This window comes from Thunnus thynnus, chromosome 12, assembly GCF_963924715.1.
Source record: "Thunnus thynnus chromosome 12, fThuThy2.1, whole genome shotgun sequence".
Classification (NCBI taxonomy): domain Eukaryota; kingdom Metazoa; phylum Chordata; class Actinopteri; order Scombriformes; family Scombridae; genus Thunnus; species Thunnus thynnus.
This window is the reverse complement of record NC_089528.1, coordinates 23,009,558-23,030,777: the sequence shown is the minus strand read 5'-3', so window position 1 is coordinate 23,030,777 and position 21,220 is coordinate 23,009,558. Positions and strand designations below refer to the sequence as shown.

At 37.8% G+C, this 21,220-nt stretch overlaps 1 protein-coding gene across 1 annotated transcript; it reads right to left on the bottom strand.

The window, feature by feature from the left end:
- Positions 1-9,282: 9,282 nt before the first annotated feature.
- On the bottom strand, positions 9,283-20,489 carry LOC137194467 (noelin-3-like). Its single transcript, XM_067606379.1, has 6 exons — positions 19,870-20,489; positions 16,535-16,678; positions 15,011-15,166; positions 13,632-13,851; positions 12,480-12,586; positions 9,283-11,081 (listed from the first exon to the last, which is right to left on the bottom strand). The coding sequence occupies exons 1-6, from the start codon at positions 19,936-19,938 to the stop codon at positions 10,404-10,406; spliced, it is 1,374 nt and encodes a 457-aa protein (XP_067462480.1). The 5' UTR covers positions 19,939-20,489; the 3' UTR covers positions 9,283-10,403.
- Positions 20,490-21,220: the final 731 nt, after the last annotated feature.

Here is a 21,220-nt window from a genome sequence, read left to right as displayed (position 1 = left end):
CCAGAGTCACTAAAAATATGCACAACAGTTTAATGAGCTTAAGTTACATGTAAATCCCTTACATTATAAACAATTAATCAAATTATGCAAAGATCATAACTATAATAATGTGTTGTTTGACAGTTCTACCACTGTCACTGAATTACGATGTAAGAGAAATGCAATGAATTACGATGTAAGAGAAATGCAATGAATAATAAGAGAAAAGGATATTTTCAGGGGGCCAGTTCATAATTTGAAGTAAATTCACATTTTGAATGTAAAGTAAGTGAGAAGTTTAATTTATTGATGAAAAAAACCAAAACACGACTTTTTTCCACTTGAAAAAAAGGAAAAAGCAAGGCCATCTCCAGCATTCAAATATTAATTAATATGTTTTTAAAATAGTAATACCATGGGAAAGTGTTAATAATATTACAATATTAATATAAAGAATAATTGTATCATCCCCTTAATCCCTAATAATTTTCATACAGTTACGATCTTACGTCAGTTGTCACTTTGTTTTTTTATGTTACCATATGTGAACTATATTTTATCCCATCTAAAAAACATTGTAGGTTTATTGTAGTTGATATATTACTATCTTAGATTATATTTAATTATATTTAAATTATCACACTAACCAAAAGCATCAATTAAATCAAAGCATCAGTTAGATGAATAGATGACAACTCCACAATAGGCCCTTTGAAAAGTAACACACCAAGCAAGGTACTGATATGTTGTTAAGAGCTGAAACTAACAACTGAGCAGAACAACAAACAACTGTACCATATTGAGTGACTTTGTGTTTTAATGTCTCTGTCATGTGTGGGTAGAACATCACGCTGTAAATCTGTAGCCAAACTGAAGCTAATAAAAAAGGATGGATCCCTGTAACCCCAGTCAATACAGAGTCAACAAGTCTGGGCTGTGACAGGTTTATTGTGCCAATTCATTCAGAGAGACGAACCCTTAGCTGCTGTGCACACAGATAAGGAATGATTACAGAGGAGTGCAGCCAAATACAGAAAGGCAAACCTGAGAACAAGTGACGTTCAACATTAACACGATTGGTGTGGAACAACTGTGTGAAGGACAAAAAATTCTCTCCATCTTTTCATCTGTCTGTCACTATCTTGGTTTATCTATAGAATCTCAGGTCATTATTTGTGGAATCCTTCAGTTTCCACACAAGGTTGAGTAATTCAGAAGAAGTGGTTACATTTCCTCTCCCACTTTATCCCCCACCATGAGATATCTAAAAATCTCAGATGATAATTTTTGCCTGTGGGTTCAGTAATTCAGGTTGGTAGACAGACAGCGCTTAGCTTTGATCATCTGTACCAGCTTGATGGTATGTGACATTTATGCTGCTTATGAATGCATGTTTTTTTTTTCCTGCTGCTGAAAAAATTATAAAGTGATGTTGTGAAGAAATAAGGGGACATGTTATCAAAGTCTTAGAAACCTCAGCAGGATGTGGAGCAATGCTGTTACTGTTGTGTCTTTTTAATGCTTGTTTCCTATTTGTTTAAGAAGTGTTTCCTCTTGTATTAAATATCTGGCATTTTAAAGGCGGCTAGTGATTTAATTCCCACTGTGCCCGACCCTTGCTTCAAAAGATATGCAAAATTTACTCTGAGGATCTAACCGTCTCCAACTGTTATAATTCCATTAGTCCATAGTAAAGTCTCTGAAGAATTTTGTTGCTGACACTTTTAATCTAATAATTGTTTATACAAAGTGGTTTTGCCTGCAGTGATTAAAATCATGATGTAGACAAGGCTTTGCCACTGTAAAGCATTATATCTTAGGGCTGTTGACAACCTGGCTCAGAAAAGACAGTCCAAATTAATATTTGGAATACAGTAGATGAACAATATTTTGTGGGAATAAAGGCGAGCAATGCTCACTTTTTCAATTTAGGATTCACAGGGAAGAGCACTGTTCTTCAGTGTATAAACAAAATTGTAAAGATAAATTATAAAAATAACCTAAACGAATAAGACAAGGTTAAAAATGAATATGGATATTTAATACTAAAAAGATAAAATGAGAGTGAGTAGGAATAAATAAAATGTTAGCTACAGCATGAAAGTCACCTGAAACACCTGAGACTCTTGTATTAGGCAAGGCTAAGGTATCTTAGCTCTCTCTTTACAACCACTGCAAACATCTGTTTGTCTTCCTCAGTATGATGATAACGTCATCATACTGTCTAAAAAGTCAGATAACCTGAACCACGGGAATGATCATTTTTCTAAGGCCATTTTATGCACATATCATTCATTTATTCTGGTAGTGGCTAAGATCATTTACCACTTGAGAGTTACTGAATAGGCACACAATTTGTCTTATTATTATATAATTAATGAATGTCTTGTGTCTTAAGGGAATCCCACTCATCTGACACAGAGAACATCCTCAGAAAATATATATGTTTGTGCCAAATTATTGACTAGTTCAACAGCCCTGGGATTTAATGATGTAGCCATAAATGTAGTACATAATGGTATTTTAACTGAACCATAATCAATGGAATGTGGGGTTCAACAGGGAAGTGTTCTTGGCCCATTGTTCTTTAACAAAACTACCTTTAACAGTTGGCAAATTCTGTAGGAGGATATTGCCAATGCAAACCAAAAGGATCACATTTCTAGTGATAATATCAGTAGTTTAGTAGGTATTCTTGCACACTTCCACTTTGATTGTTTTGTACCTTCTCTGATATAAAAGTCAAAGAGCACAGTTGATTTTTAAGCTTCTATTCAGATAACATCTCATTCCAGCTCTTTGAAGTGGAGTTTACATTGTGTTCAGTCCACAGGGTATTTGATAATGTTGTCTCAAGGTACTGTGTGCCTGTGGCTACTTTCCTTACAGTTTGTTAAGAAAAGCCATAACTAAACCACAAGAGGGTAATTTGTTCCCTCTGGGTTCAGGTGTCAAGATAGAGACCTTATGCTGTACACAGCTTCATCAAGATGATTCATTATGTAGATTGTTTTTTTTTTAATTGTCGAGTGGCAAAAATGAAAGAAGATTGTTTAGAAAGATGTTCACTAGCAAATGAGGCTTTTAAGATCAATACATCATTTTACTCAAATTTTATACTATATATATAAAGTTTATATATTGTCTTTGGGAATACAATTAAAGAGATTTTGAGTTAGAGGTAGAAAATTAGAAATTTGAAATCAACACAGATGCACAGTGTGAATTATATTAATATGATTTTGGATTAACAGTTTAATACAAAAGTAAACTATATAAGTAAACTATATAATTTTACTATATTAAGTAAAATGTGATGTATTTTTCTTTTCAAATGAAATGAGGTAGGTTTTAAGTTGGTAGTGACACTTGGCTGCCCAATGATGTCACACTTCCAACTATTCACATCATTCAACGCCATTTTTTATTTTCTGTATATGGGGTTTATTGAGGACCAAAGAAAGCAAAGCATATCTACATTTTCATCCAGAATGTTTTTAAAAACCAAAAAGACTTGGTTTATTATCAAAAAAACAAAAACAACAATGTCATTTGTTAAAGTATCACAGCAATCAGAATACAATTTCCATTGTTACTCACCTGGAAACAAATGCAATTATCAGGTGTGACATATAAACTGAGCCTTGTGATAGTCCTGCTTTAAATGTAACGTCTAAGTGTTCCCTGCCACCAATATCTGTTAATGTTCAATGACTTCAATCACCACAGTCGACTTGTTTTAGAGACATCAGTCTGTAGCTGTATCTTGAACTCAACCTGTTTTCCACTGTTCTCAAACGTGCCTTGATTGCAAAAGAGAACACCTGACACGATCGAAACTGAATTGATGTTTTCTAAAAGCAACTTCTTCCCTCATTAGGTCAGGAATTGGCACAGGAACTGAAAAAGTGATTTTTAAAAATACCGTTTCTCAAGAATGTTAATTTTTCAGTGTGCTTGCCCCCCTCCGCCCTTTTTTTCTTGTAAACATAGTCCCATCCATATTAAAGTGTTAAGATCTGTTCCTCTTCTTTTTGCCAGTGTTTCCTGATGCCATGCCTGTCTTTGGTGATTGTGTAAATCCAGCATTGAATCTGTTTTAACACACAGTGATATGCTGTGATGCTCATAAAATTGCATCAAATGGACGAGAGTAATTATGTTAATGATGTAATGACTCTCTACAAAAAGTTGCACTGTGTGTTAAGTACAGCTTCTATTTCGTTTCTACAGACGATTTCCCTTTCAGCATTCTAAATTGGCCCGGGTTTATTTCCAGCAATGGTGTTTATCAATAGCTGACAGGAAATAAATTTGAACCCAAGCTGTTACCTAGCAACACAATTCAGGAATAGGATAATCCTCAATGTCACTGTAACACCCTGTCACTATACAGTGCACATGCCCCATAATTAACATTTTTATCTTCGCCAGGCGTGAGCCTGGAGGGTATCATGCGTTTGGTCATGTGTGTGTGTGTGTGTGTCCATGTGTGTGTATCTGTCTACAGCTAATCTTGCATACTACTAGACCCATCAGCCTAATATTTTTTTGTGCATATTTATGACTATATGCTCAAGGATCTCTCGTGGTTGCAGTGATTCACAATTTTTGAAAAACCCACTTTATACCATTGACTGCTTGGTTTTATACCTCTATTGACATCTGACTCCTCGCTCCTCTGAACTGGCTGGCAGGGACCACAAGTGATCAACAACTACTTCAGTTTGGAATCTTGTATCCGCTAGGGACAACCAATCATACCTTGTTGCCATATTAGATCAATTAGTGCCAAATTTTGGAGTGGGTTGTGTTGTAAATTCAAATACAGTAAATATTGATAAGATTCCTTATCGTAAAGCTTAGACTTTTGTCTTTAGTCAGTCCTCGCCATTTTACGATTGATTAGTCTGTTGCAGGTCACATTTTGGACTTTGTCATGGCTCAAAAACTGCAATCGAAAGAAAAGTTTGGTCTCATCTTGAACCGGAAAATCTGCAGATTAATTCCATACCCGATATGTTATGATCCACTAAAGTTCGGCATAATACGAGATGAATAAATCCCTGTTTTTGTTATCTTCGCGGCCATCTCGACTGTACACACCCAGCGGAAATCTGCACTCTACTGAGTGCTCTCTTCTTGTTTTTGAATGTTTTTTGATGCTTTTTGTTAATTTAGACATTAATACCCTATGCACATGTATACTTCAGTTCATTTGAATTGACACCAATGGAAACAAATGGAAAAATTCTGGTACAAGACATACTATGTTGTGTAAGCTGACAACTAGCATATCATACCTTTCATATCTTTAGTGATTTGCCAGTCTGTTAAAAAGCAATTACTCACTCTGTATGTTTATGTGTACAATTATTGACAAGAAGTTCCTCCACTCAAGCTCCCACCTGTTTTTCTACTCTGTTTGTGTGCACCCTGGGGAGACTTTACTCTTAAATCAATTCACACTGGGATTTTATTTGCAATGCTCCCTGCATGTTGTTTGTCGTGTTGTTGTCTGTCCCATGCTGTTATGTTGTATTTCTATAGGGACCATTTGCAAGAGTGGAGCCATGGCACCAAGTCAACTGTATCGCCATTTGTTTAAATGTTGTGTGATTCAAACAGAAATTTACCTGAAGTTATTACTATTAATGGGAAAGCTTTAATATGCCTTTATTTACAAAAAAATCTTTTACTGCATTGACTGATTTTTTGGCCACAAGTTGTGAACACAACACTGACAAATCATCAATTTTTGAGCTGATGTGTCAAACTTGTTAGCAAACAGTTGCTTATTTACACATCCAGTAGTTACTGAACAACATTATCATTCATTTAGAGTCATGTTTCTGTCCACCTGATGAATGTAAGTCCAATATTCACCCTCCTTTAGCTCTGTTTTAGGTGTCTATCAATTATATCTGGCTCTTTACTACTAAAGAGCCAGTATATTAAATATCCATTATGTTCTCAAGCTAGTCGCTAACTGTGTCTGTTTGTCATTTGATGTACAGTCGGTTTCTTTAGAGCTTTTCCCCTGAAAACAGCTGCCTGCTGTAGACAAAAATGACACTATGAGAGCAGTGAGAGTGAACCAAAACAGTAAAGTTGTGGGTTGGAAAGCTAAAAACTGATATCTATGCTAAATATGGTCAAAGTAAGAGAGTAGCTAAAACAGCCTGTTTCAGACAGAGGCTGAACTGAGGGGCTGCATAACGGGTCAGTATGAGTTAAATAAGGAGTTAAATAAGGATGTATATAATATGTCCACCTTAAAAATTTAACGCTAAAAGAGATCAGTTTTCTGCTTCATCAGGACTGTCTGGGTCAGGTCAGATTAGGTCAGATTAGGGTTTTAAAAAGCAGGTTGATGAAGATTGCCTCGGTGCAGCTCAGGTGTGGTGTTTGGTTTAGCATTGCCATTTTAATTTCCTCTGAAGAGGTAGTCTAGATTTACAGTAGGTTACTAGTCATTCCCCATAGACCGTGGGACACTCACATATATGTTTGTGGATCCACATAAAAATTGAGCATTCTCTGGTTCAGAGAGAGGGGTACGAGCATTTAAGCAAGTCCAACTGAACAAGAATGTATTGAAGAACACCCTAATAACAAAATGAAAGACAGAGTGCTTCACTGAATAGAGCACACTAATGACGAAACTTCATTTTAGCCTTTGGCAAAAATAGCGGGTTGGCAGGGTTGTGGTTCATTTAGCTCAAGGTGGAGCTCCAGGTGGTGGTATTGGATTCATGTCCTGTAGGGGATTAACAGAAGTAGGAGCGACGCCTCCATCTACAGTACAACTGTGATGTTGTAAGATTTGAAGTTCTTGTAACTTCAGAAATATAAAATCCAGATTCAATGCCTCTTGATGCTGTAAAAAAGAATACGAGTTGATACATGGGGAGGCGCTTGACATTAGTGCACTCCAGGGATCAATATCTGAGGAGATCCATACTGTGTTTCCTGTGGCATGGAGTTGGTGTGGCTGGTTGTCTGACCTTTCAAATGCTTCCTATCTGGCTGACCTGCATTGATCTGACCTGGACAAGCGCTTCAACACCCAGCCAGTCAGAGATTGAGCTGTGGGTGGTCAGTACTCCTACACTGCATATCAGTGTTTCCTATAAGTGTTTGTGTGCTTGCATACTTGTACGAACGCTATGTACCTGTGGTGTAGGGGCTCTTGGCTCAACACTGACAGCTACCTCTGGGCATGCAGCAGAGGACGACTAAAAAAGTGCTCAAGGACATCACACTCCTCGCCACAGATCCTTATTGAGTCAACAACCACATGATTCAACAGACCATCACTGTGAAAGGTGTGAATGCTAACAAGGAATGTTTAGTTTGTATCGAACTATCAAACCTTGTGATCATGCCATCAAATGCAGTGAGGAGATGTCACTTGTCATCGCACTTGTTTGCATTAGTTATTTGTCACATCACATCACAGCCCCAAGACAAAGTTCACAATATCATGGCCTTGGAAGCAAAGATTTATTTTAGGCAACATTAAATTGCTTGGAAACATGAATATTTTTACACTGTGGAAAGATCTGCCTCCCTCATTAACCTTGTGTTTGCTTCACAATTAACAATTCTATTCTCGGATTCCACTGTATGTACAAGAGGCTGTCCAGAGGCTATCCATCTGTTGTCTCGCTAATCTCCTCAACTTGCAATAATTATAATGTTTATTTTAGAACAAATAAATTGAGATACAGAGTGAGATATTTATTTTACATCAATTTGTTTGATTTGAGTGTTTCTAGAATCATGTGAAAATGTCTATGTGACATAAAAACTTATATTATGTCTGCTTGTTGGGTTTTATTCACAGATATTTCAGTTTTCAACCATCTGAGTTACGAGGTTGTTCAGCCTCATCAGTCATCTACAGGCTCCTGATTGAAGGTGTAACTTGTCTTTTTGGTCTGGGAGCCTGTGGTTAATGGTGCTAGTCTCAGGGAGCAGGTTTATTATCTATTATGAGTTTGGATAATTTCGTGGTTCCTCTTACATATCATGATGGTCTGTGAAGAAAAAAAAAAGAATTAATAGATAGTTTTGGATCGCAACTGCTCTATTCAGTTCCAAATGGCAAACACCTCCAACAACTTTACATTTAGGAACATATGAGATAGAACGTGATCCACCAGTTTTAGTGAAAACTGAATTTCAGATTAGATGATCAGATCAGTAATATTTGGTCATAAACATTTGAATGAAGTCAGCCTCACAAATGCTTTCAGCATTTCTGATGTCAATTTTCATCTCAGAGTATTTTTAGCTGATGAAATACAATCTACTTGCTGCGCCCATAAGTCTCCATCACTCAACACCTTTTGAAACTAACAATAATGTTCCAGAGTCACACACTGAGTGACTGGCATGCCATGATGTGTCATTTACCACAAAATGGTGAAACACATTTATTTTATGTTTCCTTACTGCCAATGCAGTCTACTCTCATCATTAGAACATAGTACAAACTATACTATATATATACATAAAAATACTACATTACATATTGTATTATTGGATTAGTAACTACTGATGCATGACTGCAATTTGCATGTTGACATAGCTGGTGGATGTGAAGCTAATTTCTATTCTCTAAGGTCTGCCATGTAACTCATAATGCAACAGTAGTTGTCACATAAAAGTCTAATATTTCCCTCTGTAGAATAATTCAGTAGCACGTGACGGAAAGTAAAATACAAGTACTTTATTGTCCTTCAGTACAGTACTTGAGTAAATGCCTTCATTACATTCCACTACTGTGTATATATACTGTGGATATGGTGTAGTTAGATGTTGCTTGGAAAGTAAGCATCATATCAATTGTCACAACCCAGTCACATACAAACCAATGTATTACGCTTTTATGAGCTGTTGTAGCTGTTGTTGTCAAGTACAAAGTGATATTTGCAGCTTAAAAATGATGTCCTACTCCTGACTGAAAGTAACAGGGAAAATGGAAAATACCTAATATAACAAGCATTAAAAAAAGAATTACAGTGAAATAAAATGCATAAGATAGTGCAGAAAATGGGGGGGGGGGGGGGGGGGAACCTGACTTTGGAACTGCTTTTTAAAGGGCAATGAAATAATCCCTTCTGGCAGAAATGCATTGTTGCACTCACGTCTGTAGGGGTGAAGTGACATCGGATAAAACTATGATGCAACACCACATTACTTTCCAGTGTTTCCTTTCAATTGCAGGAGAACCTCTTGATCAAACAAACTGTTATCTTGAGAAAAAAAACCCCAAAAAACCCAGAAAACACTGGCTTAATGAAAACAATACTTTTATTTTGATTATGTATACCTTCTTATTTACACAAATGAATGCTTAATAAAGTCATCTACTGCTGTCTGTATGAATGAATCTTTACCATTAACATAGCTAGAGAGGACAATGGGATGTATTGCAAATACAAAATACACAGATATACAGTTACAGTAAAAATGCTATTAGGATAGCCAACATTCATGCACAAGAGCTGTTATTCTTGGGCTTACAGAACGTACTGCACTTAATAAGGCATACAAACTGTTGCTGAAGATACCAAAAAGCTAATATCTCAAAGTACTAAGTAAAAGGCAACCAGATTTGCTGTTTGCTTAAGTGCTTTAACTTAATACATCAAGATGTCCCATGACCTGGATGACTGAGAATCTTCATAGACAGGAAAAAAGCCAAGTACAGTACAGTAACTATACAGGTGCCTGATGGTTCACAACGTTTCTCATTGTCTTGTACAAGGTCAAGTGCAAAAACTTTTGAAAGAAAAAGACAATTTGAAATCTAAATGGAGGCAGTGAAAGGCAGGAATAAATTAGCAGATGATGATGAATAAATGGCAAGGAAAGAATGGAAACAAAACGAACAATTAGCGAACACAGTCAAAATATGAATAAATTACAAGGCATGAATAAATGTAATCCTGAATGAGAAAACCATTATAAATATGAAGACTTCATTTAGGAAAAGCTTTCATTTTGGAGAGAAAGAGGACCTGCAGAAATTACTGGAAGTTCAATGTTCAACAAGTAAAAGTGCAATTATTTAGTCAAAAATCTGTTACCTGCAATTTGCTTCAAAATGGACCAAATCTGTTTAAGTCTTTGCTGTCATTTATTTTAAAGAGAAAAGTGTTACCTTTCCAAATTGTGAATATCTCAATTAATAAACTCTCCATATGAAAAACAGGCAAATAGCTTGATGTCAGTAAATGAAACAGTATAAAATGCACAAATCAGGGAAAATAAATAAATAAATAAATAAATCAAATAAATAAATAAATAAATAAATAAATAAATAAATAAATAAATTCATAAGAACATTCAGGTGCAAGAATACATTTTTTTCCCCATGTTTTCATATTTCTCTCATGTGTATGTTCCTCCCTTTAAGAGTCGTCCTCAGTTTTAATGATGTGGAAAAGAGTAACATTAAACAGGACCTGGTGGCCGTTGTTCCAGCCGTAGAGGGCGCGGTCCCTGGCGTTGTAGTCCAACATAGACATGTGGAAGTACTGGTTATGAAAGGGAATGTCTGTATACTCATATGTGGAGGTTTTAGTGGAGTAAGCGTAGTACACCTTGGCGCCGGTCAGGTGGGAGTTAGTGATGTAGAGCGTCCCACAGATCATAAAAGACTCGCCGGCATTCCTCTTTGAGTATTCGGTGTTCCACGTGCTGAGGATCTGGAGTGTGTCCGGATTCAGCTGGCTGACGACGATGTTCCCAGCGTTCTGGTTGGTTGCATACACGGCCCACAGGCCCAGCTCGTCCGCCATCAGGTCAATGTCGGAGAAACCTCCCCAGGTGTAGGGGTATACGTTATGGAAGCCCGCTGACTCCAGGGCCCTCTGGGTGACAACGCGACCTGTCTCAAAGCTGTACCTCACTATGATGTTGCTCTGCATCTTGTTGTAGTACAGAGAGCCGTTGTACACCACATGGTTAGTGCCGGCCCATTTGAAAGGCAGGTTGTAGGTTCTCGACTCGACTCCTGCCACAAAATCCTCAACGGATTTAAACTCTTTTACTATCTTGTTGTTGGTGTAGCTGTCCATATACCAAACCTGGGGACACATTCAGACAAACAGATACAATTTTTTGTGATGTTCAGTTACAAGAAAAAAGTTCCAGCTGCTTTACGCATCTGATTAAGGTTGAAATTACAAATATAATCTGCCTAATTACCTGTAGAACAAAAAAGGTGACCTACATGATTAGTAGTGCAAAAAGGCATGAAATAGATCGGTCACTAAAAAAATTGGATCACAGAACACAGGAGTTCTGTTAAAGGGGCAGATTTCTCTTATAGATTAAATCTGGGAGTGAGGGAAGGTGATATTTATGACTTTAGGGAGCAGAAAGATGTTTCCTGGATTTAAAATCTAAAAAGCTACATCCAGGAATTATGATTTTAGCATTGGAGAGTTTTTAATTGTCATACATTACTGTAAATGGAGCAATATTTTGATAAGTAGGCCATGTCTCTGTCATGTTTGTATATGGTGCTTTGCTATAACATGTGCACAAAGACACACCTTTACACACAAACAGGCAGGTGATACACATCATGCTATTACATTAATCAACGTTTGGTGGCGGTGACACGCTAATGCACGAAACAATGCCTCAAGGAATTTTCAAAATATTTAAAAACTTGGACACAGAAAAGAAAAAGGCAGAGGATAAAAGATAAAGTAATAGTCAGGCATAAGGTTTGTAATATTCTTTACTATGACTAGTTTTGTTTTACTTCAAAGAGAAACTTAGATTTACTGCATGTGAAACCCATTGAGCACTTGGCCTCTGCAGTTATTTTGTAATTCCAAAAATTGCCTTTTCAAATGTTTATGAGGGAGGAAATGCATCAACACGTTTTCTTAGGCCTCGAGGATACATATAATGCAGTTTGGCAAGAAATACTGTAAACAAAACTGTTTCTTTTCAAGAAAACTCCACGGGGTACCACACTCATTTCTCTGACTGTTCTGTGACTGTTTTGTAAGGTAGTTTTTACTTTTTCAAGTAACAGTTTGTTGTGTGCATTACTTTGATTTTTTTTTTTTGTTTTAAAAATGCAGTATTCTTCAGTGACTGGCTATTAATGTGCCAAATTCTCACTAAATAATTGACGAGGGCTCAGCTTTTACCCATTCTCTAAAACACCACGATGAAGGTCCTGTGCCAAGAAATAAATAATGCAGTTAGTGTTGACTTATTTCTCCCGTTCAGATAAAAGAATTCGACCATCCAACTTAATGCACATCAAAATGTCCAGCAAGAACATCAAGTTTTATGTTAACAGTTAAATGTGCGAAAAAGTTTTTGTGAGTGTGATGCAGTAGTTTAACAACATCTCTCCCTTCTGATCAACAGGAGGCAAGCAGTTATATGTAAATTATTAAACCACTCCATATTGCTTCAAAGGCTTGCAACATAAACCAAAGCACATTAACTCAGCTCACCCTGTTGTTTTTGGGAGACGCCTGTGGGTCAGTCATCCAGGCTCCAAATCTGGTTCCTGAAGTCTTCACTGTCTGCGGTCCAGTGATCTTCATTAGCTTGCCACATGCTGCGAACACATCACACACTCTGGTCACATACAGCACACAAATTGCTCCCGCTCCAAATGATAAAACAACAGCCAATGTTATGATGTCTATACTGGAAGAAATCACAAAGAAATGGACCGCTTACATCTGATAGTGGCTCATTTTTTACTTAAAAATTGGGTGTACAAAACAAAAAAAGTTCATGTTCTGGATGGTTTGCGGTCAGCATCTGGACTCTACCACATGCTTTTCTCTGCTGTCACAGAAACACGAAGGATAACCAGAAAAAAATGCAAGATTGCGACTAATAAAACCCCTTCCCATGTGTCAGACCTGGGTGAACATTTATCACACATGGTTTAATATTTGAAGTACTTGAGGTGCACTTAATTCATCTTCGCCAGACACTTTAATTGTGCCAAATGACAGTAGGCTATCACTTGCACGCAAGCCTGCAAGTTCCCTATTAAGTATTTAGCTGCTATTTTACCTAATCAATCAAAGCTCATGCACAGTGAATGTGAAAGTAATCATCTTGAGCTCAGTAAGACTTTGAGCCACAACCCATTAGCATTCATATGTTAGCTATTTACATTGACACTTTGACAGCTCTCATCACTATTGAAAACCTGGCAGTTGGCAAATTGGAGCTAGTTATGCAAACCTTTATCAGAGGAAAAGCTGCTCTGGAGGCAGAAGTGATCTTATTAGCCGAGTTAAACCTCAATGGGTAGAATGAGGGAACCACACAATCATTGACAAATTGCAAAGGGCAAAGAAGAAATAAGAAGAAAAAAGAAAAGATGAAATAATCGTATCCATTACATCTTTGTATAAGCCTGGATTGTACTTTTTGTGTAGAAAATGTTCTTTGGCTCTGCAGATGGAGGTTTTCTCAAGCCACTAACATTATTTCTGCCTCCATTAGAAGCTCTGCTCTATATCTAAATGCCATTCTGCTGGTGGCCGCAATAAATGCATCTCTGATCCCTCTGTCATCTGATAATCTATGGTCACCATGCCCTTGCATGCATGCATGCATGCCCTTTTCTGCGATGGACTTACTGAGTTTGCTCATACAGTTTCGGAGCCGATTTTCCAGGTTTAGGACCCTCCGTTGCAGCTCCTCATAGTCATAGGCTCCCATCTCCTCCTGGATACCCATTAACACACCAGACAGGTTTCTGATCTCCTCTTTGAACTGGGAGATGAGCTTGGCATCTGTCTTGTACTGCTCTAGAACAGGGATCAACGGCTGCAGGGACTCCATCTTTCCCTTTAGCTCCTGGAATACAACAGAGAATACTTCACTGCAGTAACAACTGTCTCAACAAATCTCTAAGTCTGGCGAAATGATTCAGTTTGTTTTCAGTGCAGCAGTTTAAGGATGTTTTATGGTACAAGGAACCATCCTTAACTAAGGCAGAAAATGTGATTCAAGAAAACTGAAACAAATTATCTCCTCCCTCGGGCACTTAATTTCTCTTGTGTGAGTAAATTAAGATTATATATCTAGTTATAGGTGGACCAATACCAAATGCATAAGTATTGCAATAGCTACATCTTCCCGTAGTAGTGGGCCAATACTTGATGAATATTAGCACAATTCTCCCTCTATTTTGCACAAAATGTAAATTCTTCTTTCACTTCTGACTGAATATTACAAAAAACATTGGTAATTTGTAGGACAGGCTGTCTGCTACAGTGCATGCAAGTTTATCAGAGGAAAGGGCACACAGAACTGCAACAAAGTAGGACCCAAACACATTTCCCTTATGGATTCTAATTATGTAATGTCAATGTCATATTATATGAAAGGTTTCTCTTTTCAGTGAAGTATTCAAAGTTATTTTCAATGAAAGGTATCGTACCCGAGCACCACTTGGTATCAGATCCCAACAAAATTTACTGTATTGTCCATTACTATCATCATCATCTTTTTTATAGTGGGGTTCAGAATTGGAATATCAGAATCTATTTTTTTATACTCTGAAGGCTGCAGGAGCAGGTTTGTGACAGGAATGGACAGTGGTAGTTAAAACATAACCAATGAGTGCATGTAACTAAAAACTATTACTTAAAACTGATCCACAGAGCTTGAGGAAGGCATTTAAATCGGAAAGTTAGTAAACCATGCAACTACTCTCCTTGGTCAATAATGTTAAATGTATAGTGCTCTTAGTTAAAGTTAAAATTGTATATTCTTTGTGTGACCATTAATATCTGTTAATATACAAGAGTGTTGATAATTTATGCAGTCTGCTGCCTTCAAGCCATGTCAAGTTTTTAAGACAGCTTCTCCTTAGCTGGGCACTTGTAGACCTGTATTGATCTTATTAGGAATGAAAGTTTATCCATTCAGATGCTTCTCGGGTATCTTTAGAGGACTTTCACAGGCTTCCCTGTGATGTTTCTCACAGATTTAAACATCAAACAAAGTATACCTGAAAGTTTTTGTTGACCAGCGTCTTCCTGTCCGATTCGATCTGTCGGAACTTTGACCGCAGTCCTTTGATCTGGCTCTCCATTCTCATGATATACTGAAAGTCCCTCTGCGTCCGTAGGTTCAGCACCTCGATTGACTGCGACATGTTCTGCACCTTTTGAAAAGAATGAAGCAGCGAAGCATTGATTTTTCCTTCTACCACGAGATTAAAATGTCCCCCCATGTTCAGCCGCTCGGTAGCCCGCTATGCTTTAACTTCTCAAGGAACAAATCAACACTTTGACCTCTAACATGATTGTCTTTTAACCATTCATGTGTGAGCTACATAGGGCTTTGAATGGATATTACATGGACATGGGACTGTGACGTTGCAGATTCCTTCTTTTCTCCAGTTCTGTTTTCTCTCAGTTTTTAATACTTTTCACTTTATGAGTTCTCATTCAAAACAAATTGCCACATTTTTTAAATGTTACGGATGAACGACTGAACCGGGGCTGTTTACATATTTCACAGCCCAAAACAGGATTCCTGGTAGATATGAGTCACCAAAACCTCACAAAGTCTCTCTCTGGTTGAACAAAAGCTCACTAGGTTTATGGGGCATCTGAACAAGAAGACATGTGGTCCTTTCTCTCTTCTCCATTTGGCTCTAATTGTAGCCAACCAACATTACTGGAGCACAGCACTAGCAAAGTGGCACCACATTCACACATTGTGTTCAGCATACTTTTATGGCTGTAGATGAGGGATCCTAAAATGGCCCTACTGAAGCCCTGAGGCAGCTTAGTACATTAGTGTCAAAGGCACTAGTGAATGACAGAGAACACCCTTTGGCGTACAACTTTAAAATGTAGACTAAAGCAATGTTTCCTTATATGGCATGTTAATTGAGGAAAGTGACTCCAGTGCTGCGCTGTCTGTTTGCTGTTTGTAGATAATGCATTAAATCACTGTCATGTGAAAAAAACAAAACTGTTTCATTTGGAATTAAATTTCATGTTTCTACCTCAATACATAATTTTGGACGGTATATTCAGAGCTAACTGACTATGGAGATCCATTCAAAACGCATGCTTTTATTTGAAAAATCCATGATGGTAGTTGTAAAAAAAAATGTTTTTGAGGATAGTCCACTTTCTGACAAACATAAATGCTTAAAACCTGATAATACTTGAAACCTTAGCAATAGCCTTTAATGGTTTGGTGCCAAAAACAGGGGCACTTCAGTTCTGTTAAGGTGAGATGGGGAGCGTTCTCATCTTCACAAGCAGCCATTCAGCTGTTGTCATCCATGTAATGTATGCAGAAGTGGAAAATAGGGTTATGGACCTGGCTGGTGCAATCTCTCTGAGGATTAGGGCAACAAAGAAGCATGAATAATGATAGAAATCGATGTGATATGTCTTTATGAATTTAAGTGTGCACATGGAAAATGTCAGTCGCTTACAGTGAATGTTTCTACGCCAGAGAGTGAGTGTGTGTTGTCATGTAAACAGGAATGTGTGTGGCTGTGTGTGCGAACCTTCTCCAGGAGCTGGCGGAGCTGCCTGCCTTTGGCATCTCTGGAGCACAGATTCTGTTCAGGTGCCACCACTGTGCAGATACAACGCCCATCTGCATCCTGAGCTGAGCTGTATACCTGCCACCCCTCCTTTGGCCGGATGGTCTGCATGCAGAGACACAGGCACAGTTGTAAATATACAGCACACACGCAGACAGACGCATGAAATGGATTAAATACTGATACTATCATAAAATTGCAGCAAACAGCTGTTATGGTTTCTTATTTTTTTCCTCATGGGTCATCCATCCCTCTGCCTTATGCACACAAAGCTTTGACACCAACCAATTCCACTGACTTATAAAAACTCTGAGCTTTGGAGGAACAAAGTGCTTTTGCTGTAAGATATTCCTCCGCTCACGGTATACGGTCTCCAGTGAATTTCCTCTTCAACAATAAATAGTGTTTCTTGGCCTTGATGAATAACCCAACAGCTCAAATTCCTCTGTTTCTCCTCACTAGGTCTTCCGGTACCTTAACTGAAAGTCCTGCTGGGATACGCAGATAAACCTGATTTGTGGGAGCTTTAACCTATTCTATAATACATTCAATATGCTTCACAGCGCTACATTATAAAGCTTAAAGAACATAAAGTTTTGCATCATGAGCTTATGCAGCATATTTTAATGCGACACCATCAACTAATGTCAGACTGTACACAGTAAAAACAAGTTTTGATTCAAATATTGATCTAAATGTCCTGAAGTGCTGGAAAAGTTGATGCCTATCAGACATACAAACAGCATCAGTATTTGAACAATACTGCTGTTTACTGTCAGCATGGGAAATTAACACAAGCCCCCAGCCAAATACTGGCAACCTTTGACTGCGGAGGGTACATTCTCGGCACTATCAGCCACTTTGGCACACAACCAGCTATTATCTGGATTTAGTTTCACATTCCAAATCTCAATCTGGCTGGAGAATAACATGTGAAACATGTGAACTTTGGTATCCACCAGCCTTTGAAGCTTGTGGATATAAAAGAGAAGTGCCCTATTTATTGTGCAGCCATCCTTTCCTTCTCCCATTCATCCTTGCCTGTCAGCCTGAACAGTTTAAAAAGCGTTTGGAATCAGCCATGAAAGATCACGTCCCCTCTGAGCAGGCGAGGACATCACGCCGAGGAGAAAGCACAGACTTTGACTCATCATTTTCACCGACAGAGAGGCTGCTTTTCTGTAGTCTACATTACAAATATCTAATAATGGATTATCAGTTTATACTGTGTCATTTCCACACAAAAGTCATGTCTCCTAAGAATAAAATAGCTGCTCACACCATTAATCAGTACTTTGCAATGTAGAATCAAATTTTATCACTATGTTGGTTTTCAACACTTGCACCATGATTCCTCTGCCACATCTTATTTTCACCTTGATATGTTCTTATCTTGAAGTCAAGAAATAAAAAAAAAAAAATCCCTTCTATGCTATCAATCTCCTGAGCTTTCATTCTCTTCCTGACACAACTCTCTCATGTTGCCGTTATCAGATTTTAAGAAAATTGTTTCAGGTATTATCAAAGCACTGCAGACCTTGATCTTTGTCCACTTTGCTATTGGTTGCTTGTAAAGTTTGTGATCTAGGAATTGAGGCTTATTCTACTGATGCCCTAGTGATAAATTGGTCCTGATATGAGTATTTGATAAATGCCACAAAAATAGAATAACCTTAACTTTACAATATATATATATATATATATATATATATATATATATATATATATATATATATATATATATATATATATATATATATATATATATATATATATATTTAAAATGTCAGAGTATGTGCCACCTATGAACTCTAACGGTGATCGAAAAAGTGCTGTTGCATTGAAACATCAGGAGGTCATGTGTGGTAGTAGTCCAAAAAAAATGATTAGACTGAGTGGATGGCTTTTTACACCATGAATGTAGCTGCAATCTGCCTCTCCCTTTCATGGCATCGTAGCTAAATAGGATAAATTAGGGGAGAAAAAAAACAACCTCAGCTCTTCTTTTGCTTATATTGCTTTGAAAGGCTCCTAAAAAGAAGCCAGATTTGCTAATCTGTTAAAACGGTCTTTCTCCTCTGTCTCTTGAGTGACGCACATCCTTTCCCCCTCTTCTCACTTTCAATTTCCTCATATTAAAATGAATCTGTAGCGCAGCCAAGCCAGATGCACTCTCCAACTAGGCTTTTGTGAGGAACTCTGCACAAAGAGTTTTTCTCTCATTAAATAATTCAGACAGCTGGTTCCTCTTTTGTTTTGGGCATTCATTTAGACTTCCTGGCTTATGTGGAAACAGTTTCGAGCATTGCCTTGCCCTGTAAACATGTTCTGTTTTCATGAACAAACGAACAACATTAATTCAGCACACCACTTTCAATCACGACAAGGTGATAGTATGTGAGGACACCGCTTTGCAATCAAGACACTGGCACAGGGATTTGTACTCTGCATGGGTGGGATGAACCTAATCGACCATTGTTCTTGTCCAAATGGCTTGGTGATCTGCAAGCTGCTCCCCCTAATGTGTGATAATGTTCCCAAATGCATCCCCATTTCCGAAGCTTATTTTGCCAGAAAATGTTCCTTTAAAAACATTAGGCTACATTTTAAAAAACATATAATGTGGTTGCATGAAAAAGAAAACACACACAGTATCAGAAATTGATGGATGAATTCAGTTAAAGTCAGTTTTCCAGAGTAAGAGAGAGAGAGAGAGAGAGAGCATTTGCCAGTATGAAGATGTTTAGTGCAGCTTCTTCTGTCTGGGAGGGATTTTGATGTAATTCACAGCAGCAATTGTTTTTTTCTTTTTTTTTTTTTTTTTTTTAACAATGATTGAACTCTCCCTTAAAAGTGAGTTATATGCCTGGCGATACTCCAGGATCGATATCAGTGCTATATGGTTGATGTAGGCAATAAACATGAGTGCTGTGAGTGTGTCTCTTCCTCCACCAACCACTTTCAATTCAGTATTTCTATCTCAGATGATCTTTTCCAAAACATTTTGGCATATTCGTGTTAATTATTTCCAGTGTTGGAGTGTGTACACAATACAATGACAATAGCAAAGAATCAGCCAAACATGCAATAATGGCTGGACACTGAAATGACTCGTTTCTGTGTTGTTGGGCTTTCACCAACCGCTGAGAAATGCTCCACCCTAATTAAAAACATCCCCGATCACCTGAACTTTCCAACAGCGGCATTACATGAAAAACTGAGCTCGTGTTGAAGTTTATTCTGCAGAGGTGGGATCTTTTTTTTTTGAGAGAGAAATGTGAAGACAGTGAACTCACCACTGTAGGGCAGTATCCGAACAGTAGCAGAAACAGCAGCGGGTTCAGCATCACGGACAGCGACCACATTCTGCCGGCTGCTACCTCCTCCTTGTCGGGAACAGAAAAAAAATTCACGCAAGTTTCTGCCTGTGGGCTCGCGCCACTGCGTCCACTACGCGCTGGTAAGAACCGAGGCTTTCCGGGGAGGAGGGCACATCCATCCACTCGTCCCTGTTACGCATGCCATGTGGGCAGCGGGGAGAAACCTCGTCACTGGAAAGAGGAAAAAGTTTGTGGGCATGCATGCAGCAGCGGAGGGGTGAAAATCCTATCTGCGTTTATGTTATAGGGACCTTCTTCACGGATATGACATCATCCAGCTGCCTCTCTTGACTTTTAATGAGTCCAGCTTGTTGTGTGTGAGGTGGATCCACCGGCAGCTGTGCGGTGACAAAAGTTGCAGCTGGCAGTATTCACCAGAAAAATAGAGGCGTGAGATCAGAGGTGCTGCTGCTGCTGCGTTTTTGTGTCTGAGTGCACGCGCAGAGGGAGAGAAAAAGAGCGTGAGAGGATGCTGTCATAGCAGCGCGCGCAAAATACTTTTAGTTTACTATGAGGACTTGAATGTTTTTGTGAAATTTGTGAGCTTTAAATGGATCACACAAACTACAAAAACAAATAAACACTGTATGTGTGTGCTGTATGGAAGCCGATTTGTGCCAGGAAAAATAAAGAAATGTTAATATATATATATATATATATATATATATATATATATATATATATATTCTTGTGGCAAGACAAAATTACAAGATAGCATATCAATATTTGACCCTTTTAGGCAAAATATGAGATAAGTTAACATTTTTACTAACTAAACCAAAATTGATTGAAATGCTACTGCTGATTGGACAGGTGTTACACATTGGAAGGAGTTTGACCAATCAGAGCCCTGATGCTGCTCTGTAAGGTGGATTTTATTTGATTTTTAAACAGCGTACTGCTTACATATCTTACAATTAAAGAGAGCTGTCTTAAATTAATTTAAATTAAATTAATTACATTAGTTACATAAATTATAATAACCTTTTTTACATCAATCCATGTATTATTTGTAGATAATTAAACACAGTAAAAGCCTATAATTATTCAGATGGTACACTCCCGGCTTCTAAGATTGATCATAACTTTGACTTAATAAGTCAAGATTTTGACTTGATGCCACACGATTTCATTTCCTTACCTTTAGTATTTTCATTTTTTTCATTCCTTTGTCATTCGTGTCATCCCTTTTTCTTTTTCTTTTTTTTTTGAGTATTGAGGTAGATTGTCAACCTTGGAAATTTTAGCATTTTAGTAGTTGCAATTA